Here is a 24036-nt window from a genome sequence, read left to right as displayed (position 1 = left end):
ATGAATATTTGGCCCTGGGTGGAAGAAGCCCCTAGATATCAAGTAAGGAGACAGGAACCCCAGAGAACTCTCCATATTTGCTTTCAGAGGTCAGGGAAGAATAAATTCTCTTGCTTCCCAGTTTTTTGCCTTGGGTTGGACTACTGGGCTAAGTAAGGCAGCCCTCTGCTTGGTTATAGTTTTCTGAATGACCCTGAGGAACTGCCTCTATGTTCCCTGGGGTTTCCTTGTTCTTGAGCCAGGGAGGAAGCTGACTGCTTGGAAACAGCTGCATTTCCTGGTGAGATTATATGTGTGAAATCTAACCTTCACTTAGCCATTCAATAAACGTCCTGAGAATCTGCTGCACATCAAAGGTGGACTTTGACACATAGTAGTTGTATGATCTTGGTTTGGTCACTTCCCTCCCTGTTTCTGTAAACAGGGCTTAGAACTAGACTTGTCATTTCATAGATAGAAGGAATTTCCAAGTGAAGAAACTTTCTCTACCAAGACTGGGAAGTCATTTTGTATTAAAGGCCCCTCCAAGGCAAATTGTTCACTTAAAATTTCATTTATCTATTTATTTATTTGTTTGTTTGTTCGTTTGTTCGTTTGTTTGTTTAAACCCTTATGTTCCGTCTTGGAGTCTATACTGAGATCTTCTGAGATTTTCTTCTGTTTATCCTGTATAGATCTTGTTTGCATATAATTGTTGGCCTGCTGTCTCCCTCATTAGATTGTGACCTCCCCAAGGGCAGGGATTGTTTTGCCTTTTTTGTTTTTTTAATCTCCAATGCTTAGCACTGTGCCAGGCACCTAGTAGGCACTTAAATGCTCATTGATTTAACTTAACTATTTCCCAATAGAAAATAAGGGGAGCTTTGTATTAAAACAAACTGGAAATTGAATTATCATCCAGGCTAGGAAAATGTGCTAGAGACGTTGTGTCCTCTTAGAATGACTTCATAGGATTTGTAGCTGGAAGGGAAAGAACCTAATGATCATGTAGTCCAACCATGTCATGTACAATTGAGAAAACAGCTTCAGAGAAGTCAAGTGAATTGTCCAGAGTCAAACAACTGGGAAATAACATTCAGGATTTAGACCACTTAGTCCCCTCCTCTGACTCCAAATTCATAGAATTCCCTGCTAACTTCCAGTCTTAGAGGTAAAGCAGTTAGTGCGACAAGTTCTTTACTCAGATTGGAATGGGTTAATATTTAATTTGGCCCTGGTCAAGAAGGGGGAAACAGAAGTTTTAAGAGATTGAAGAATATGAAGCAATACAGCAGGAAGAGCTACTTCCTGCAGACATCCTGGACTCAGAGCAGCACTGGCCTTAAAGGTCTGCTTGGGATAAGGAAAATGCCCGTCTCCACATTGTTGTTGGTTTTTTTTTTTCCTTGGGGAAGGGTGGTGTTGGGAGCAGAGCTGTGCTTGCATGAATATAGGGAACTCTGTCTATCAATGCAGAATAACACCTGCTCTGTAATTTACATCTCTATAGAGTACTCTGGGGGTTCCAGAGATTAAGAAATTTGCCCAGCATCCCACAGCTATGTGTTAGAGAGATGTCTCAAATGTCTCAGACTCTGAAACCAGCTCTACCCATAAATCCATGCTACCTCATGTAGCCCACCTGTGTAGAAAAGATGGGAATAACTGGTGCCAAGGCCTGGTGCCCTTTGGCTCAGGAACCATGATGATCAATCCACTCAAAATTATGCCTTTCTTGTGTCTCCAGACTCTGGTCTCTGATACATTGCAAAATTTCACTTTGTCAAATCCAATGGATTAGATGATCACTTGTGTTCTTTCTAGCTTTGAGCTCTGAATCCTATGAATATAATTGGGAACCTCAAAGATTTTATTCATTGAAGTCCTTCCATACCTCATCAAGGGGTGGAAGGGGGCACTGATTCTCAGAGCGTTAGTTCTGAAGTTGGATTAAGTCATTTCAGTCATGACTGACTCTTCATGACCCCATTTGGGATTTTCCTGGCAAAGATACCGAAGTGGATTGACATTTTCTTCTCCAGTTTATTTTACAGTTGAGGAAACTGAGATAAATAGGGTTAAGTGACTTGCTTAGGCTCACATCTAGTAAGTGCCTGAGGCCAGATTTAAACTCAGGAAGATGAGTCTTCCTGATTCCAGGCCTGGCTCTCTACTTTAAAAGCTTCCTAACTGGTCTCCTTCACTCAAATCTTTCCCCTCACCAGTTCATCTTCCTACACTGTTTCCAAAGTATTTTTACCGGAAGTACAGATCTGATAATATTACTCCAGTCAGTAGTTTCTTCTCTTTCAAACTAATATTTATCTTTTTATTCTGGGTAGCATTTTTCATCACTGTGAACCTCTGAAATAGTGGCTGAATATATTGTGTTGATCAGAGTCTTGTGCCCTTTTGACCAAATCACAATGTTTTCCACAAAACATAGGGTCTAGCAAAGAAGAGAGAAGGGGAAAGGGAAGTTCAAGTCAAGGGAACAGAATGGGGAAAAAAAATCAGAGGAAAGAATATTTGTGACATGTTGTTCAGTCTGGCCAAAATGGAGGTCATGTGTATGGAGTGGTAGAAGTTCAGGTTGAAAAGGTCAATAATCATAATAACTCATTTTGACCCCACTTAGAAGCTCATAAAGTGCTCTTCTCACCATAGTCCCATCAATTGTTAGATTGTTGTAGTTATAGATAGGTTATTTCAAATAGCTAGGGAATGTAGTGGATAGAGTGCTGGGCCTAGAGTCATGAAGACCTGAGTTCAAATCCAACTTCAGATACTTACTATCTGTGTGTCCTTGGGCAAGTCATACCAAATGGACAATATGGTCCACAGGGTCACAAAGAGTCTGACATGACTGAACAACAACATTAATAATGGAATTAAGAGAATGGCAACCAATGTAACATGTAGACCATGACACAATGATCACTTGAAGAAACTGGGAATGCTTAATTCGAAGCAGGGAATATTGGATGGGGTGAGATGTGATTGCTGTCTTCAAATGGCTATTAATAGTTGGCATTGGGGAATGGGGACTTATTTTCTGTGGTCCCAAAGGGCAAGATAGGAATTGGAACTAGATCTGTGATTTCATTTAAATATGGACTTCAAGAGCAGGTGTGTGTTTGTCTATAGGGCATCCCCCTCTGAAAGGGGGGATTCTGAACGTGTGTGTGTGTGTGTGTGTGTGTGTGTGTGTGTTCGTTCATCCATCCTGGAACTCTGGCAGTCTGGTGAAGCCAATGGACCCTTTCCAAGAATAATGTTTATAACTTCCCATTATAAAATACACAGGATTATAAAAGATACCAATTATGTTGAAATACAGCTGTGTACCTCCCCTTTTTTTAAGTTAATAAATTCCAAGTTCAGAGCCGAAATGGAAATGAGGGATGTAGGTAGTGGCAGAATAGAATGACAGACCAGTTCCTCATAAGGAGAAATTTCTTAGAACTGTCCAAAGTCACACATAGCTTCATAGGTTTCTGTTTCTAATGAATTAAACATCCTAACATCTCTTGTATACACTACAGTTCCAACAGTGCTTACCACCCTGGTACAGGCTCTCATCTCCTCACACCTGGATAATTGCAGTAGCCTATCTCTCTCCATTTTATACTATCTTGCACTCAGCTATCAAGTTACTCTGCCTAAGGAGTGACCCCTCCCCCCATTGTCCCAACCCACCCAATCCAATAAATGCCACTGATTCCCTATGGGAGATCCAAGTATCAAGGACCCCCGGATGAAATACAAAACCATCTATTTGGTATGTCAAACCCTTCACAACCTGATTACCTCTTACTTTTCTAGTCAGCTTCTGTTTTCCTTCTCTCTACCTGATTGCAATCCAGTGACACAGGCCTCTGTTAAGACACTCCCAAGCCCAGAATTTGGGCATTTTCTCTGGCTGTTCCCAAGCTGGGAATCCTCTCCTTCCTTATTTCTGCTTCCTGGTTCTCCTGGTATCTTTCAAATCCCAGCTAATATCCCATCCTTTACAGGAAGTCTCTCCTGATTTCCCTTAATGCTAGTGTCTTCTATTGATTATCTCTAATTTATCCTATCTTTACTGTTTCTATGTAAATGTTTTCATCTTATCTCCTCCATTAGGCTCTGATCTCCTTGAGAGCAGGATACTCTTTGTATCTCCAGGACTTAGAACAGTACCTGGTATATAATCAGCAAATGTGATAGACTCACTGGTAATCAAGATACATAGGGAATTGACTCATCAAGTCCCCAGTACATAAGACCTCAAATGTGCACATATTGCATTCACAATAACAATTGCAAACTATTACTAGGCATGAGAAATATTGCCCCAGAGAAATACAAATTAAGACAACTGAGGTTTCACTGTCATATCCAGCAAACTGGCAAATATAATAAAAGATTGAAACAGTGCTGGAGGTGCCTTGTGAAAAGAGACACACTAATACATTCTTGGTGAAACTGAATTAGGCCAACCATTATGGAATAAAGCTAAAAAGTGGAGGAAGAGTGTAGAAGGATTAACATGTCCATGTCCCTTTTTTTTTCCCCTAAAACATTTACCTTCCATTACTTTGTATTGATTCCAAGGCAGAAGAGCAGTAAGGGCTAGGTAATGGAAATTAAGTGACTTGCCCAGGGTCACAGCTAAGAAGTGTCTGATGCCAGATGCCAGATTTGAACCTAGGATCTCCCATCTCTGAGCCACCTAGCTGCCCCCATCCATGCCTTCTTAAACCAAAATTCTTTGTTTCTCATTTAAAACACAATCCCATTTCTCCTACTTTGATTGAGTTAGAATTCTACCTTGCTCTGCTGCTTATTGCCTGTAAATAAATGGTGACAAGTCATTTAAGTCTCTCTTTCTTTTTTTAAACCCATACCTTCCATCCTAAAGTCACTACTATGTATTGGTTCCAAGGCAAAACAGTAAAGGCTAAGCAATTGGGGTTAAGAGACTTGTGCAGGATCACACAGCTAGGAAGTGTCCAAGTTCAGATTTGAAACCAGGACCTCCTGTCTCTAGTCCTGGCTCTCAATCCTCTGAGCCACCCAGCTGCCTCCTTCATGTTCCCTTTGATCTAGAAACTCTATTGCTAGGTACTGAGGGCAAGCCTAGAAAACAATTTTAAAAGTTCCACACACCCAATATATTCACAGCAACACCTTTTGTGATAGCAAAGAATTGGAAACAAAATAAGTCACAATTTGGGAACTTCTACATATTATATATTATAATGTTATATAAATAGAATATTATTATGTCATAAGAATTGCTGACTGAATAACCTATCAAGAGGATTCAGAGTCCAGTTTGAATGTTTATTTATCAAGAATGTGATGGAGGAGATTCCCTCTGACATCCATTTCTGCTCTAAGATTCTACAATTCTGCTTTTCATGCCTCCAAAGTTGAGGCCACCAGGCTTCTCCCCTAGCCTTTCTAGCCTTGCCCTGTGCTGATCCAGAAGGAGCCATTGCTGATCCCTGACTTGGCTCCTTTGCTGACCAAATCCTGTGTCAGGGGCATCTTCTCTGGATGGAAGGAGGAGGATCCCATGGGAGAAACCCTGGGTTCCCTGGCCTCCTTGTCACCCACCCAGGGTCTTGCAGGGCCCTGCCTTCATATCACCATCAACTTGTATTTTGTACCTTTTTTTTTTTAAGTTCTAGAGCAGCTTCTTCCTGAGCTTACTGGATTGCTCAGTCTCTTGGATCATGAGCACCTGAGTGAAGCTACCTTGGAGAAGAAAATAGCTGTCTCAGCCATTCTAAAGAGTCTACAGCCTCTTCCAGGTCAGTTCCTCCCTTTCTCTCTCCTCAAGAAATCTCTACAGCCAAACAGCTATTACCTCCTAATAATTAGTGTACTGTGTGAAAACAATCACTGGACATCTCCTGTGAGAAATCATCATGGAGACCTTTAAGTTGGGCTTTTAAAAAATGGGTTAATGAAGAAAAGGAAGGGCAAACCTCTGGTTCTAGAGATTAAAAATGAGTCAGAAGACAAAAGAGTTCTAAAGTATAGACATATTCAGGAGATGGTCCAGTCCCCCCAGAGGGGCATAGACTGGATGGAGGAGAGGAAGGGCATAGAGTACCAGGTAGAGGAATTTGAACCTTACTTGACAGGCAGAAGGGAATAATTGAAGATTTGTGAGCCTATCACTGATGTGATCAGATTATGGCCAAGAGAAATTATTCTGGTTGGGTTGGGAAGGAGAAATTTTAACAGATAGAGTAGAGATGGGAAGATCTCTTGGGAAGTTTTTGCAATAAACCAGGTGGGAGATAATGAGGATGTCTTCTAAAATGGTACTGATGAAAACATGGACAAAGAGATGGATGGTAAACATGGAAGAGGCAGAATCTAGCATAATTTGGTAACTGATGAGGTCTGGATGATGAATCCAAGTTAACTTCTAGTTGCCAGTATGAGGAAGGGAGAATGATGGTGACATACACATGATTCTCTAGGCCTAAGAGCTACTCTGAGGTATGCTTTGCTGGACTGATCTGAGAATGGCTTTATTCTACTTCATCTCTTCTTTTTATATCCTCCACTACAGGCTATCCATTTTCAGTCTCTACTCTCCAGAGGAATAACTGTCAAGTCCTTTTTCCTCTTCCCCCTCAGACTTGTAAACCAAATAGATCATGAAGGATCTCATCAGTTTATCCTTTAGTGGACATTCTTGATTTCAAAAGTCCTCTTGAGATGGGCTGCCCCACTTCAGTTCATTCATGGGCTCAGCCCTTCTAGGTCCAAATGATTGATTCTTCTTGGGCAGCTCTCTTCCCCTTCCTGGCCTTCACTTTTTTCTCTTCTATAAAGTGAAAGGCTTGGCTTCTGTGGTCTCTAAGGTCCCTTCCATCTCTAAATTCTATGGTTCTATTAATAAACCCAGTGAAATGAGATGCATTATCATTCACTATCTTACTCTCTCTACCAAGAGAATATTTTAAAGGACAAGATAATCCACTTTCCCCATCATCTCAAAGCACAGTACCCCAAGAACACTCATTCTTCTTCATAGAATTAAGGGAGGCAATACTGGTATGTCAAGTAAATAATAGCTCCAACATATTCAACATTTTACAGTTGATGGAGTTATTTCCTCATTTGTCCAATAGGATAAGTAGAGCAAGAATTATTATGCCCATTTTACACATGAGTAAATTGAAGCCCAGAAAAAAAGCAGAAAAAAAAGCGGTTACTATTTTTGGTGGTTCAGTTTATAGAACTGGACATATTTGCATGAGAAAAGAGAAAATTAAAGGGAGACATTTTAACTATAGAAAAGTACTTGGCTGTTACATGGAACAGAGATTAGAATCCCTCTGCTTGGCCTCCAGAGCAGAGATAGCATCATGAGAGTAAAAGCTGAAGAAATATAAAACAGGACAGTTGCTAGTTGTGGGAACCTGAGCAAGTCACTTAACTCTCTTGAGCCTCAGTTTTCTCATCTATAAAACAGATACAGTAATAGCACTTATCTTATAGAGTCCTAATGTTTATCAAATAAGATAATGTAGGATAGAGTGCTTTACAGGTCAGTATAAGCTATTATTATTATTGTTCTTTTGGCTCTTTATAGGGATAAATTTCCCATTAGAATTCCTTCCAGAAGTTAAATGTACTGCCTTAAGCAGTGATAAATTCTCCATCTATGAAGGTCTTCAAGTGAAGTCTGGATGAATTCTTAGAAGAGAGAAGATCCTTGCTCAGGTCAGGTTCTAGACTTAATGATTTTTTTTAAACCCTTACCTTCCATCTTGGAATCAATACTGAGCATCAGTTCCAAAGCAGAAGAGCAATAAGCAATAAGGGCTAGGTAATGGGGGGGGGGGGGAAGGGAGTAAATGACTTGCCCAGGGTCACACAGCTAGGAAGTGTCTGAGGTCAGATTTGAACCCAGGACCTCACCTCTCTAGGCCTGGCTCCCAATACACTGCTGCTCCTTGGGAATAAATTATTTTTGAGACTTTCAGATCTTCCCAGCCCTTAGCATGCAGAAGCAGGACTTGAGCCACAGGTATCCTGACTCAAAGCCTGCCATCTTTAGGATTCCAAGACCTCTATTTAAAAACAAAACAAAACTATGTGGGGGCAGTTAGATGGTGCAGTGGAGTTGAGAGGTCCTGGGTTCAAATCTGGTCTCAGACACTTATTAGCTGTGTAACCCTGGGCAAGTCACTTAACCCTGTTTGCCTAGCCCTTGTGCTTCTGTTCTAAAGTTGTTACTTAGAAAATAAGGGTTTAAAAAAATGTATATTCAGGTCTGACCTGATATAACAAACTAAATGTATAAACAAAGTTATCTATAACAAACTAAAATCACAGACTCCTAGAAGGTAAGTGTTCTAATCTGTCTTAGAGAACATCTCAAACAACCCTCTCATTTTACTTTGGGGAAACTGAGGCCCAGAAAGAATTCCCTAGCCCAAAATCAAAATATGAATTACTGAAAGAACTAGGACTAGAATCTCATTCTCCAGGATTTTTTTCCACTGCACTCTGCTATCTCCATCTCTATAAACAGCCTGTATTCCATTTCTGCCTGATCCCTGGGGGAGGGAATATTTCCTAACCTTGTACAGAGTCTAGAAAGGGACCTCTTAATTCCCTCTAAGTCTGAGGCAGTGAGGAAAGGATTCCATCCCTCCTCTCTGACTATTTATTCTTCTTTGCAGGAAAGGAGATATCATACATGTATATGAACACAGCAGACTTGCACTCTGGACCTAGCTTTGTGGAGTCACTTTTTGAAGAATTTGGTATGTATTTTCAAAAGTGCAACTCTTATAATAACCCTTCTGTGATCCTCTGAAATACCTGGGTGGCCCCTGCCTGGTCCTGTGCCTATCTTATTTAACAGGGGGGAAAGTTGAGGTGTGAACAAGTGACCTGTCTAAAGCCACATTCCAGTCAGTGACAGAGCAAGCCTTAGGAGCCAACTCTTCTGGCTTCAAATTCAGTATTCTTTCTAGCACTCTGTGAGATTAGAATTTAATCTTCTTGATGAGTAGGTCTGAAGTCAGGCTTTTAAGAAATATTTTTAGGAACTATGGAAGCCTAGTTTTGAATTTGAAAGAATGGGTTCGTATTTGATTGACCTTGGGGAAAATTGGGGGACAAAAAGAACCCTGAACTAAAGAATCAGGAAATGCCTTTGGAGTTAGAGGACTTGAATTCATATCTGGCCTCTGACAGTACCTTCATGACCTTGTATGAGTCACTTTTTTTAAACTCTTGCTTTCTATCCTAGCAACAATTCTAGAACAGAAGGACAAGATCTAGGCAAATAGAGTAAAGTTACTTGCCCAGGATCACACAAGTAGGAAATATCTGAGGTTAGATTTGAACCCAGATCTTCCCAACTCAAGGTCTGGTGTTCTATCCACCAAGCCACCAAGCTGATGTCCCTGTGCTACTCACTTATACAAGACTTTCCCTGGGCTTTAGTTTTCTCTACTGCAAAATGAGGAAGTTGCATGAGACGGAATTTGAGTTTCCTTCTAGTTCTAGAGCTAGGACACTATGATCTTTTGAGATGTGACTTTGGATCAAACTCTTCCCACTTGGTAGCTCTCAGCTTCCTAATCTAGAAAGTGAAGGGAACTGGAGGAAATGATTTCCAGGATTCCTCTTATTTCTAATTTTCTATCACGATCTTGATATGGACAGATCTTTGGATTAGATATTAGGATTACAAACAGATTTAAAAGACAATAACATTTATATAACATTTTAAGGTTTAGAAAGAGTTTTGAATTAATTCTGTGAGGTAAGTATATTACCTTATATACTTGTGTATATGTACATGCATAGCTATATACACATATATAATAAACCCTGCTTTCAAAGAACTAGTACTCAAATGGGGGTTTGCCTTCAATTCCAAGAAGAACAGAGAAGGATTATTTCTTTTTTTTTTGTCTTTGCATATACATGTTTCAGCCCTATGTGTCTAGTACATATTAGGTCATTAATAGATACCAGTTGATTGATTGGTTCCTGGCAAAAATCACTATTAATACAATGGAAAACAAGATAAGTGAACAGGAAAAGTCTAAGCAAAATGTTAAGAGAACTTAGCAGAGACAGTAATCATTTTACTGGTATTGGTGGAAGGACAGGGTGGAGATTTGGGGAAGGTTACTTAGAAAGAGAGCACCTGAGTTTGACCTTGACAGAGGAGATGGGGTTTGGGGCAGTTCATTTCTAGGCTTTGTTGGGAGGGGAAGAGAATGTGATCAATCATGAGAAACAGGAGAGAAAAAGCCAGGAATGAGAGTGAGAGTAGACCATTTGGCTGAAATATGGAATATATGAAGGGGAGATACAGTTATGGTGTAATATAAATTCTTTCATTAGTTGATTCTTTTTGCAGAGAATTACATTTGATTCTAGAAGAGACACAAATTTTAAATGAGGCATCATCCCTTTCCTCAGAATGCTTAGTTTGTGGGAAGGAGAAGTGGTAAAGACAACTATAATTCACAACATTATATGTTAGATACGTCAGAGAGAGATGCTAACCATTTTCTCATTATATCTTCTGATTGGCCAAGGTTGCAGAGTGAGTCATATTATTTTGAAAATGGCCAATGCTGGAATTTATTTTGCTTGTCTATGCATATTTGACATAAGAATATTTTTTCTTTTTATTCTTTAAATAGTGGAAGTTGGAGAGAAAATAATAGACTTTTGTTAATTGAAGAAAAAAATAAATTAAAAATATTTTAGCAAGGTACAAAACAAACTATGTGAGATCAGAAATGGAAAGTCTTTACAAATCAGGGAACTCAAGGAAGCTTCAAGAAAGAGACATTTTAGTTGAGATTCAAAAAAATGGAATATATTCCAGGCTAAATCTTTATCTAATGATCTAAATCTTTTCTAGACTGTAACCTGAGTGACCTTCAGAACATGCATGAGGATGATTGTGAGGCTGACAGAGACAGCTTGGAGCCAGCAGCGGAGCAGTTCCTGAGAAAAGTGAGTTAGGGATTAGAGTGTTTTTGGTGCTGATCTCTCCTTTGATAATAAGAATGGGTCCTATTTCTATCATTAGAAATAATGCTGGGGCATCTAGGAGGTTCTGGGTTCAGATCTCACCCCTGGACACTTCATATCTTTGTGACCCTGGGCAAGTCACTTAACTCCAATTGCCTAGCTCTTACCCCTCTTCCACCTTGTAACTGACACTGAGTATCAATTCTAAGAAAGACAGTAAAGGTTTAAAAAAAAAAGAAAGAAAAAGAAGTCATGCTATCTGTGTCAAACCTAAACCTACAGAATCTCAGAGAGAAGGGATACCAAAGGGTAATTAATCCAACTCATGCTCCCTGAGCAAAAAAAAATTTAATTCCCTAACAATGAATCTATAATATTGAAGATTTCCAGTGATGAGTTCACTTCTTCCTACAGTAGTAGCCCATTCCACTTTAGGAGGGCTTCATCAGGAAGTTATTTTTTACATTGACCTGAGATCTATTTCTTTGCTGCTTCCATCCATTGTTCCTAGTTCTGCCCTATGGGACCACAGAATGAATGTAATCCTTTTTTTAGTTGAAAACCCTATAAACACTTTAATGCAATTATCGTCTTCCTTCCAGTCTCTTTTTAATTTTTTTCCAGATTAAATGCTCTTTGTTCCTCTCAAAAGACTATCACATGGCATAGCCTCCTCCCCTCACCATTCTAGTCATCCTCTAGGATATGTGCTGCTTTGTCCACTTCCTTTGTCAACTAAGCAGTGGTGCTTGGTATGGAGCACAGTACTTTATGTGGGGTCTGACTAGGGCAGAGGAATGCAGGATTACCATCTCCCTTATTCTGATCACAGTATTTATGTATTTGTCTTTTTTTTAAACCCTTATTTCCTGTCTTAGAACTGATACTGAATATTGATTACAAGGCAGAAAAGTGATAAGGGCTAAGCCCATGTTGGGCAACCTGGTGTGTCAAAATTCACCAAAAAACCAAGCATAACTTGGGTGGTGTGTCACTTGAGAAAAAAAAATAATTTCATGATATTTATAGTTTAAATAACAAAAATGTATAATTGTGATATATAACTGTATTTAATAAACTCAAAACTAATTATTTAACTTAACTGCTTAGTGACTTCTTTGTTCATCTGTCAGTCGGTTTCTTTTGTTGGTCTTGATATTATTTAACTTGTGTGGGGTGCCATGAACTAAGGTAAGTAAGGGGGAGAGGGAATTCTTTTAACTAACCTGCCTATTAGTGACTTTTTTGTTGATGAATTTCATTGTTCAATCATCTTCAGTTGAAGGTTGGTATTTTGTACACTTCAAGCCCAAGTAAGTGCTACTAACTTCACCTGTCAATCTGTTTCTTTTGTTGGTTTTGATATTATTTAATGCTGAGAATAAAGTCTCACAAAAATACATATGGGGGAAATTGTGAGTAAAGCCATTGTTATATTTTTCAGGGTGCTAAAAGTGTCTGGTGTTCCCAGACACTGGGACCAGAGCCCCACCCAGTCTTCCACTGACCTGCCCCTGCCCCTCCCCAGCTGGCTGCCCCCCTCCCCTGCTGTGAGAGCAGCACCAGCCAGCCTGCCTATCTGAATTCCTTCTGCATAAGCACTCCACCTCCCCACCCACCCCAGCTTCTTTCCCCCCTCCCCCCCATGGCTATCCAGTGGAGCAGCCCTGCCCCCCACCCCCACCCCCGTGGGGCCAGGCATGGCCACGTCCATGGGCGCATAGCTCCCTGAGTGACTCCCAGGGCCCAAGGTGCATAAGTCCATATGTGGCTGTGTGTCATCAAAAATGGCTACGTGTATCAGTTCTGACACACGTGTCATAGGTTCACCATCATGGGGACTAGGCAGTTGGGGTTAAGTGACTTGCCTAGGGAAATATAGCTAGGAAGTGTCCAAGATCAGATTTGAACCTAGGCCTACTTGGCTCCTTAACCACTGAGCAACCTACCTAGTTGCCCCTACCATACTTACATTAATGGAACCTAAACTCAATTTAGCTATTTTAGCTGTCATATTGTACTGCTAGCTTTTGTTGAGATCACAATTCTCAAAACTCTCAGAACTTGCATGACAACTATTGTCTCCCTAACCCATATCTGTCCTGTTCTTACTCTCTATGTATAAGAGGCAATTTTGGAATCCTACCATGGAGATGCTGTGATTCCATGATGTGAGCTCTCCTACCATTTCATAGTCTTTAGGCTGAAGAGTTCTCTTTCCTGTTATTAAAAACAATATTTCAGAGTCAGGATTTTTTCTTTATTTTTCACTCATTTTGGGAAGGGATTTTTTTCCCAACCTTACCTATATGTTGAAGTTTATCTCTATTCCTAGGATGGAGGGAGTAGTGTCCTTGGGTTCCTTCGTGCCAAATGCACTGGATTAAGCTGGATACTGCTCCTCAGTTGCCAAGTTCCTGTCTTAAGCTCTGACTTGATGCTTCTGCTAAGGGTTCCCCCAGGTGGCCTTTCACCAGGCCACTCCTACTCCTGGTTCCCCTGGTGCTCGGAGGACTGGGTTGCTCCTGCATGTCCTGGGCTCATCCTCATACTGCTGATTTCCTTGCTCTTCCATCTTACCCCACTGAGATGGGTCCTTTCTTCTATCCCTCTACATTTTTATTTTTTGACTCTAACATTGCTTTACCCTATCTTTTGTTGGTTCCGCTAGTCCAAAAGTTGTTTTTGAGGTTCTTTTTTTTTTTTTGTACATATGGTTGTTTAGAGGTGTGTTTGGGTGAAGTGAGAGTCCTTACTCTACTGTCTTGGCTGCCAGAACCAGAAATTGTCTAGGCTGACAGCTGACTGGCCTTTTGACCTTGGACAAATCATTTTCCTGTTTCTTGAGCCTTAGTTTCCTCATTTGTTAAATGGGGATAGTAATCTTTGCCCTGTCTTCTTCACAGGACAATGGAGACTACTGGGAGGATCTTTGGTCAAAACTTTTATAACTAGCTATAAAGGACTCTAGAACTAGTAACTTTTTTTTTTTTAAATTAAACCCTTACACCTTCCATCTTAGAGTCAATACCATGTATTGGTTCCAGGGCAGAAGAGTGGTAAGGGCCAGGCAATGGGGTTTATGTGACATGCCCAGGGTCACACAGCTAGGAAGTGTCTGAGGCCACATTTGAACTCAGGACCTCCTGTCTCTGGGCCTGGCTCTCAATCTACTGTGCTACTCAGCTGCTCCCCAAACTAGCAACTTTAAAAAAAAATTGGTATTCATGAGTTTACTTGGGAAGAGAAGTGTTGTTATAATAAAGTTTTCCAGGAAATGGAAGAGTACTATCCAATGAAAAACAGTGTTAGAGCAATAGAAAGTTCCCTGCACTGGGGCTGTGAGATTAGGGTTTGAGTCTTGCCTTTGGCACAGTCATACTGTGTGTCAGTGAATGAATCACTTTCTCTCTCCATGCCTTACCTTTCTATTCCATAAAATAGACTTTGTGATCTCTGAATCCCTTCCCATTCATTACCTTCCTTCTTTTAATTTGATAATCTATTTATCCTGTATATGGTTTGTTTTGTACATATTTGTTTCCACATTGCCTCCTCCACTACACTGTAAGTTCCTTAAGGGAAGGGACTGTCTTTTACCTCTTTGTATCCCCAGGGTATGGCAGGGTATAGCACCCTGTCTGGCACTATGTAGATGCTTTTTAGATGTTTATTGTTTGATTGATCCCTAATGATCCATGGTCCTGCCATTCCTGAGTCCAAGTTATGGATTTTCATTGAGATTGACATTCTTACTATCTGTGATTCCCCCCACCCCATCTCAGATCCATATGCTGGTCTCCTTTTCTTTGTTCACATTATCTTAATCTTTTTTTTCTTCTTCTAGACATTGGATCCTCCTCCACCACTTCCCACTAATCCTCCTCCAGAAGATGACTATGAAGAAGCCCTTCCTTTGGGTCCAGGCAAAACACCTGAATACATCAGCTCTCATAGTGAGTCCACTAGGTGATCAGAGGTCAGACAGAGACTGGGGGGTGGAATAATGGGTAGAGATATTCATATGATGATGGGGACTGGATCTATGATTTTAAAGGAAATTCTGCAGGAGGACTCATCACCTTCTAATGCAGGTTGGCATCTTCTGCAACTTAAAATATTAGAGAGTTGCTTAGATCACAGAGATGTTAAATGACTTGCAAAGGGGCCAACCAATATTGTATTTGATTTTTTTCTATTCATTCATTCACTCATCCATTTCTTTTATGAGAGATTAATGCCCAAATAATAGATACATGTTGTTATCAGAAGTGGTTTTATTGGTGTAAATATAAAAATTTGGGAGGTTGGGAGTGGGATAAATCCAGGGCAAATCCCCAATTGTTGATTACGGAAAAATCCATACTTAAAAACTTTCATAGTTAAAAGTACCAGATGTTGGAATTTTGTTTAATTTTGGGTAAACAATAATCATAAAAGTAAGAAATATTATCTCTTCTTCAGATGAGTTTAATAGTATATAACAATAATGGTAACAGAGAAGATATATAACCAGTGTAATGTAAAATGTAAGTGAAACTAATATGCCAATGAAAGTGAAAAAAAGGTTATAGGATGGATTAAAACCTAAAATTATTAATTTTCAGTAAACATTTAATGAAAAAAATCCATATTAATTTAAATGAAAAATGTAACTTAAATTATTAATGCTACTAATAATTTTCAAAAGCTAGTGGTGACCCTAATGATGATGGACAAATCTGAATTTTCAGGAAAAGCATTAAAGTAGAAAAGGACATTATATTGTTTGCTTTTTTTCCCTGAATGACAGTAAGTCAATTGTGTGTGTGTGTGTGTGTGTGTGTGTGTACATTTAGTCTACAGTATTTCAAAGTGAAATAAAATTATCTGATTATTAATTTAATGCTCCAAAAAGATAAATAACAAAAAATTACCAAGCCAAAGAAAGATTAACTACATCTAATATAGAGGGAGAATTTAATGAGAAAAAAAGAATACAGTGTTTTTCCAAGTACATTTGGAATATACAAAAAAAATCAACCATATTTAAGGCTTAAAGAAAATACTTTATGCATTTCATTTATGGAGCAAAGGTAATAAAGTTAGTTGAAAATGATGATACTATGAAGAAACTAAAAAGATATTTTAAATAATACATCAATGAAAGAGGAAATTGGTTTTTAAAATTGATTATATGAAATATAATGGTGATACAAATATTCTTTTCAGAATCTCTGGAATGTAGTCAAAGTGGTACCCAGAGCCAAATAGATGGTGCTGAATATATAATTCAATTAAGAAGAGAAACTTAGAGTCTACATTTCAGAAACTTGGAAAAGAAACAAGCCAATATATCCTGTTCCATATAAAATAGAAGAAAAATAACAAAAAGCAGAAATGAGTAAGTGAAAATAAGAAAATAACTGAATAAAGGATTCCCCCATAACTGATAAAAAGTTAGCAAATAGAATTACATAAAAATGATAGACAGAAGCCAAGATAATCAAAATGAGATGTAGGTAAGAGAAGAGCAAAAAAAGTAAGAAAATTATTGGCGATTATTATTCTACATAATTCAATGCTAATAAATTGGAGAATCTAAAAATGGTTAATAAAATAATAACACCAAATACTAATATTAACTTTTAAATTATCAAAACAATGATTAATGCTTGTATTACATTTTAAAGGTTCTAGAGAAATATTAGGGAAAATTCAGGCTGGCCATTAAAGATGTCATGAAAAAAAGACACACAATAAATAGGTGCACTCATAAGCACAAATTCTGTCAAGCCACTTCCATGTTTCAAGTGAACATAGCTGGGCGCCCTATAACTAGGTAAATGTAAAACTGAAAAAAAAAAGAAAATTTCACACCGCTATCAATTAATATCTACAAAAAATATATCAGTACTTTAAAAAAATTATCCATTTGGATTAAATGAGATTTAAAATTGGAATGAAAATAAAAGAAAAAATCCATAGCTATATCAGATACTTTAATTTCTTTTAAAAATTATGTTATAAATACAAATAGGGAGAAAATATTTTCCTTGTTATAATAAAAACTAACATAGAATTTATGTGAAATGAGTTCATATCATATGCAATGTAATAACCTTACAAGAATTCTCAGATAATTTATAAAGCCAGGCCAGCTATTCTTTCTACTTTTCTTAATATAATAATATATGTGAACTTATTTTAGCAGTAAAGCATGAAAAAGAAATGAAAAACAAGTATTGAAGATGAAAAAGTTAAAATATTTTTATATGCAGAGGATATAGTTGCACATTTAGAAAACCCAAGAATTGCAACAATGAAAAAATTTATGAAATTACTTCAGCAATCAGATCCTCAAATTTAAAATGAGTAATATAATATAACAAAGACAAATTTATAAGAATCCCAAGAAAAATGAGAAGATAATGAGGACATTGAAGCAATGGCAGGTCAGCAGAACCAGAAGGATAGCATAGGCATTAACTCCAACTAAGATTTCCAAATTAGTAATGGAGTTAATGAGGAAGACGCAGAGGAGGACATTCACTTTTATTTGTATTTAGTTTAATGTTGCTAAGATTCTACAATACTATTATTTCTCTAGTTGTTTTAAAATGTAAAAGGTTCAAATTTGAAGATCTGACTGGGTTAGTTCCATTTTTGTTTCAATTGTTTTAATTTTCATTTGTTGTGAATAATTTTAATAATTTTATATATTCTATTTTATAATAATTTTAATAATACTTCAAAAATTAAAACAAGGAAAGCAAACAACATTTTAAATATGGTTCAGTGGAATAGAAATCCAGAAACCTGTTTTTAAGTATTGATTCACCTGCTTATTCAGTCAGTATGTGGTCTAAGACCAGTCCCCTCCTCTCCAGAAGTCTCAGTTTCTTCATCTCTTAAAGGGGAGAGAATTGGATTGGATGACTTGAAGTCTTTTTGACATTGTAGGTTCCCCTTGGACTGATTAAGTTGAAATGCTGAAACTCTAGCCTCAGGCTTTGGTGTTACTGGAGTAAAGGAAAGAACTATAATCTGTTGACATCATCAGTTTCTTAAACCATTACAATTCTTTGATCTGAAGAACATACTAAAACCGTCTTCCCAATGAGGAAACCAAGAGACTCAGCTCACAATATCCGTGGCAGTGGGAGAGCCATAGGGCCAGAGAGGCGAGTGACTCAGGAAGAGAGATACTGGAACCTTTTCCAGAGAGGAAGGACCCAATAACGTCATACAGTATCCTTCCTGGCAGATACTGCCTCTGGATAGTATTGCCAGGTGTCCGGAGGTCTCCTCTCAGAACAGAGATTGGACAAGATCCATTCCCTCTCTTGCCCCCTAGAGTATCTCCCTCCCACACCTCTATCTCTGACAAAGTCTGTGGCCAAACGAAGTCTTTGCTTAGTTTCTCAATAGAGCCAATGTCCCTGGACGTAAGAGGATTCCGAGGATGATGGCCGTTCCCAGGCCCACTGTGAAGAGAATCATGGACTTGAAGTCATGAGGCTTGAGTTCTATGATTATCTATGACACGATTTACCCAATGACTCTGGGCCATCCATTCACCATAGCCATAAATCTCAACTATGGCATAATGGTTAAAATGCTGCATCTCATCAGATCCAGCTTCAGACACTTACTGGGTGAACCTGAGCAAATCACTTAACTTCTGTTTGCCACAGTTTCCTCATCTGTAAAATGGAGATAATAATAGGACTTATTTCGCAGGGTTTTTGTGAGGATCAGTAAAATATTTGTAAGCATTTTATTAACTTAAAAGCCCTATATAATGCTAGGTATTGTTATTGATATTGATACTATTACCTCCCTGCATAATCCTTTGTATCCTGGACTACAAAGTAAGTAGTAACCCTTTGCCTCCTGACTTCAGGAGGATTTTTGGAAGTATATTTTTAAAAAAAGTCTTCCCTTTTGTTTCATATGTAAATATCAAGAAATAAGCATTTCTTTTGCTTAAAATGCTTTCCAAACTTCTTCCTTGAGGAAAGTATGTAGAAGGTCAAGAACAAGGTCCCCTCCCCCAAAAACAACAACAACAAAAAAATCCTAAGGCCTTAGGAAAATGGATTAAGTGTGATAACCAAATTTAGAACAAAGAGAACCTCTTGTCTAAGTTAAGATCTTTGTATTCTTCCCCCTCAAATGATTAATCCTCTGACCTTTCCATTCAGAAAGAATTATATACTGATCCCTGGGGGAGGAGTCCCTATTTGTACTGAAGGCTTAAAGCATCTGTTTATCCCAGTTTTTTTTTTTAAACCCTTACCTTCCTTCTTGGAGTCAATACTGTGTATTGGCTCCCAGGCAGAAGAGTGGTAAGGGCTAGGTAATGGGGGTCAAGTGACTTGCCCAGGGTCACACAGCTGGGAAGTGTTTGAGGCCTGATTTGAACCTAGGACCTCTGGTCTCTAGGCCTTATCCCAGTTTTTTAATAGAAGATTAAGGCTTATCCTAGAATGTTAACCTAAGATTGTATTTTTACTTGTTGTGGCCTTTTCTTTGTTAAAGACTTATATTTTAGAGATAGAGATCTATCTATAGAGATAATAGATCTATCTATCTATCTATCTATCTATCTATCTATCTATCTATCTATCTATCTATCTATCTATCTATCCCCCTGCCAGTCTGTCTAGTTATCTGTCCCTCTGTTTATTCTATGTATTCTTTCATTCTCTCTATCTATTCTATGTATCCACACACCATAAACTGTCTTGGAATAGAGGTGTCCTGGGGAAGGGAATGGGAGAAGACCAAGCTAACTCTGCTAGTCTGACCATTTTTCTCTCTAAGCCAACTATATTTCTATTTAGACTGTAAAACAAAATTTTAAAATGCTTATTGCACCCACACTTCTACCAAAATTCAGAATACAGTATTTAGTATTTCTTCTTCAGTAGATCAAATGAGAGAATGGCATGATGGAAAGAATATTGTACAAAGAATCAGGATTCTGCTAGACTTTGAAGAAATTCTTTCTAGCTCAAATGCCTTGTCTTTGAAAATTATCTTCCAGCTCTAAAATTCCATGTACTATCTTTTAAGGTGTCTTCCACTCTTAGCATTCCTCTATTCCATGTTCTGAGGTGACTTCCAGCTCTGATATTCTATGTTCTAGTATGTCCTAAAAGTAGTTTCCAAGTTTTTTTCCAAAAACTTTCCAAGGTGCCTTCTAGCCCTCATAGTCTGCATTAATGTAATAACATACTTTGTGGTTTGATGTTCCATGTTCTGTGTTCTGTTTTAAGGTACCTACTAGTTCTAGTATTCTGTATACTAAAGTGTCTTCTTCTAATATTTGGGGAAATATTTGCCTCCTTTTTTTACACTGTTCATTCTCTTAGGAGGTGGGGCATGCTTAGACTTTTCATTTGCCATGTCAGAGAGAGTATATTGAAGTTCTTCCCTCAAATGAGGAACTTTTTGAAAATGAAGGACTCAGGTTGAGCTCAAAGAGAAAACTAATCTTTCCAAGCACCTCACCTGTGCTCCTGAGGATAGATGTTGGTAACAGGTTTTGTGTGTTTCCTATCTGATGTCATTTCTGTCTTTCCTGCAGATGGTTCTAGCCCACCTAACTCCATCATGGATGGTTACTATGAGGATGCAGAAAGCAGCTACCCTGTGACCAGAATTAATGGGGAACAGAAGAGTTCCTGTAAGTGCTAATGTTTTAAAAGTCCTTCAGTCACTTAGTCTCAGAACCTCGTTTGTGGTGAAGACTCTCCATCACTGCAAGAGATCTATTCAATAAAATTGAACTGCCCCCATTTAAGCAGCTACTCTGTTCAGAACCCAGCTCTAGTTACATTTCCAAAAAGTTTTTCCTGGTCCCTCTAGTTCAAAGTGTCAACATGGAATCTAGAAACCCCAAACTTATAGCCTAGTAAGAACTGATGAACCCCAAGTTTTAGGACTAGTTTGTAAGTTGGAGACCCCAAAGCTCGTACTTGTTCCTTGTTACTGTGAGAATCCACCCTGAAGGAAATCTCAGGCTAGCAGTTTCAGATTAAATAATGGACTCTAAGGTTAAAAAAAAAATCCACTTCAGGTGGGGGCTAAGACCAGTGGAGTGACTCTTTAGAGTGACTCTAGCACAGTAGTAGGCAATGTGTCAGTCTTGTAAGCTGAAGGTCATGTGTTTGATCCTCAGAAGGAGGGTGTGATATACTGGGAGAGGCTTCTGGAGACAAGAAGAGTCACTAGGCTTGGGCTTGGCCCCAACCTGAAGTGGATTTTTTTTTTTACCTTAGGGTCCATTATTCAGTCTGAAACTGCTAGCCTGAGATTCCCTTCAGGGTGGATTCTCACAGGAACAAGAAACACGTACAAGCACAAGCTTTGGGGTCTCCAACTTACAAACAAGCCCTAAAACTTGGGGTTAATCAGCTCTTACTAGGCTACAAGTTTGGGATTTCTAGATTCCATATTGACACAAGTCATGCAGTCAGAAAGTATTCATTAAGAGCCTACTATAATTGGACAGCTAGGTGGCTTAGTGGATAGAGTGCCAGGCCTGGAGATAGGAGGCCCTAGGTTCAAATTTGGCTTCAGATTCTTTCTTTCTGTGTGATCCTGGGCAAGTCACTCGATCCCAGTTGTCTAGCCCTTACCACTCTTCTGCTTTGGAGCTGATATTGAGTATTGATTCTAAGAAAGAAGGCAAGGGTTTAAAAAAATAAAAAAGAACCTATTATGTGCTAGGCACAGTGGTAAATTTTGGGGATAGAAAGACAAAGATAATCTCTGCCCAGAAGAATGACAAAATCTAATGTAAAGAGATAATATGGAAACAACTGTGCATGGGCAAGCTATGTACAAGATGAATAGTAAATAATTTTAACACAGAGAAGGCACTAAAATTAAGAAGGATTGGGATCAGGAAAGTTTCCTAGGTAGGATGGGACTTTAGCCAATACCTGAAGGAAAATAGTAGACAGAGATGAGGAGGAAGAGCATCTCAGGAATGGGAGATAACCAGAGAAAATGCCCAGGGTAGAAATAGATTGTCTGGTTTGAGGAACAGCAAGGAGGCCAGAGTCATCCAATTGAAGAGTACTTGAAGAGTGGAGAGAAGTATAAGGTCTAGGAAGATTCAAAAGTGTGGGGAAGGGAACTATGTTATAATGAGCTTTGAACACCAAAGAGAGGATTTTGTATTTGATCCTGGAGTGATAGAGAATCACTGGAGTTTATTGAGTGGGAGGCATGACAAGGATGGCAGCTAATTAGTGAATAGAGTGCTGGCTTTGGAGTCAGAAACAAATCCAACCTCAGATCTCCATGGCCTCATGTCCCTGGGCAAATTTGACCTCTGGGTGCCTGACAAAACAAACCCCTAGAGAAGGAAACAGCAAATTGCTGCAGTATTCTTGCCAAGAAAACTCCATAGATACCTATGGTCCATGGGGTCATGAAGTCAGACACAACTCAACAACAATGACATGGTTGGACTTGCACTCTAGGAAAATTACTTTGGTGAATGAATGAAAGATGGACTTGTGGCATCCCCAGCAGGCTTAAAACTTATTTTTAATTTATTAATTAGTTAGTTTGTTACATTAAAATTCCCACATATCTCCCTCTGTTCCTCTCCTTTGCACACTAGAGAAGGCATCATTTGACAAAAATATATGTGTATGTATATATAGAGCTACACTTATTTCTATTTCTCAGTTCTTTTTCTGGAGGTTAACATACGCAAGTCATTCTTCAAACAGTATTTATGTTGCTGTCTTATAATGTTCTTATAATTTTAAAAAATTAATCTACTCATTTTTTATCATGCAATAGTATTCCATCACAATCATGCCACAATTCGTTTAACGATTCTCCAATTGTTGGGCATCCCCTCAATTTCCAGTTCTTTGCCATCACAAGGAGCTGTTATAAATGTTTAAGAACATATAGGTTCTTTTCCTTTTCCTCTAAACCTTTTAGGAAACAAAACTCACAGTGGTATTGCTAAGTCAAAAAGTATGCACTGTTTTATAATTCCTTTGGGTCTAATTCCAGAGTGCTCTCCAAAATGATTGGGTCAGTTCACAGTTCTACCAACAGCATATTATTAGTGTCTCCATTTTTTGCACATCCAGCATTTGTCATTTTGATCTTTTATCATTTTAGCCAATCTGATAAGTGTGAGATATCACAGAGTTGTTTTGATTTTCTTCATCAAAAAACTATTGGTTTATGCCTTTTTACTATTTATCAGTTTGGGAATTTCTCAAATTCTTATAAATTTGACAGTTTTCTATATTATTTTGGGGGGGTTCTTTTTTCTTTTTTTTTTCTTAAGTTCATTTATTAATTAATTTAGAATATTATTCCATGGTTACATGATTCATGTTCTTTCCTTCCCCTCTTACCACCCCTTCCCACAGCCAACGAGCAATTCCACTAGGTTTTACATGTGTCATTGATCAAGACCTATTTTCGTATTACTAATATTTGCATCAGGATGGTCATTTAGAGTCTACATCCCCAATCTTATCCCCATCGAATGATGTAATCAAGCAATTGTTTTTCTTCTGTTTCTACTCCCACAATTTTTTCTCTGGATGTGGATAATGTTCTTTTTTATAAGTAGTTTTCTATATTATTATTATTTTAGATATAAGACTTCTATTCAAGAAACTGTCTATAATTTTTTCCCAATTCCTGCTTTTCTTCTGATCTTGGCTACATTCGTTTTATTTGTATAAAACATTTTAAAATTAATATAATCAAAATTATCCATTTTATATCTCACAATGCTGTCTCTTGTTAATTCATCAATTCTTCTCCTATCCACAAATCTGATAAGCAGTAAATTCCCTCTTCTAATGTGCTTATGATTTCTCCCTTTTTGTCTAGGTCCCATTTTGAGCTTTTGCAATAGTTCAAGGCCTGGGGAGATGAGATTTTGCACCCAAGTGTTAACAGTATCAGAAGGAAGAGAAGGGAGTATATCTGAGAGGTGTTGCAAAGGTGAAATAAACTGGCCTGGGCAACAAAATGCGTATAGTTTCAGCCTCT

The 24036-nt window shown here is 38.4% G+C and overlaps 1 protein-coding gene across 2 annotated transcripts in view; it reads left to right on the top strand.

The window, feature by feature from the left end:
* The window catches only part of AFAP1L1 (actin filament associated protein 1 like 1), an 88476-nt gene that overhangs the window by 27590 nt on the left and 36850 nt on the right, over positions 1-24036 (top strand). For both annotated transcript variants that reach the window (XM_007474042.2, XM_056811598.1), the window contains exons 2-6: positions 5652-5780; positions 8679-8762; positions 10892-10986; positions 14852-14960; positions 20579-20677. In XM_007474042.2, the coding sequence (XP_007474104.1) occupies positions 5652-5780; positions 8679-8762; positions 10892-10986; positions 14852-14960; positions 20579-20677 (516 nt within the window). The remainder of the gene's footprint in view (positions 1-5651; positions 5781-8678; positions 8763-10891; positions 10987-14851; positions 14961-20578; positions 20678-24036) is intronic.

Source organism: Monodelphis domestica, chromosome 1 (genome assembly GCF_027887165.1).
Source record: "Monodelphis domestica isolate mMonDom1 chromosome 1, mMonDom1.pri, whole genome shotgun sequence".
NCBI classification, from domain to species: Eukaryota; Metazoa; Chordata; class Mammalia; order Didelphimorphia; family Didelphidae; genus Monodelphis; species Monodelphis domestica.
This window is presented reverse-complemented; position numbering and strand designations above follow the sequence as displayed.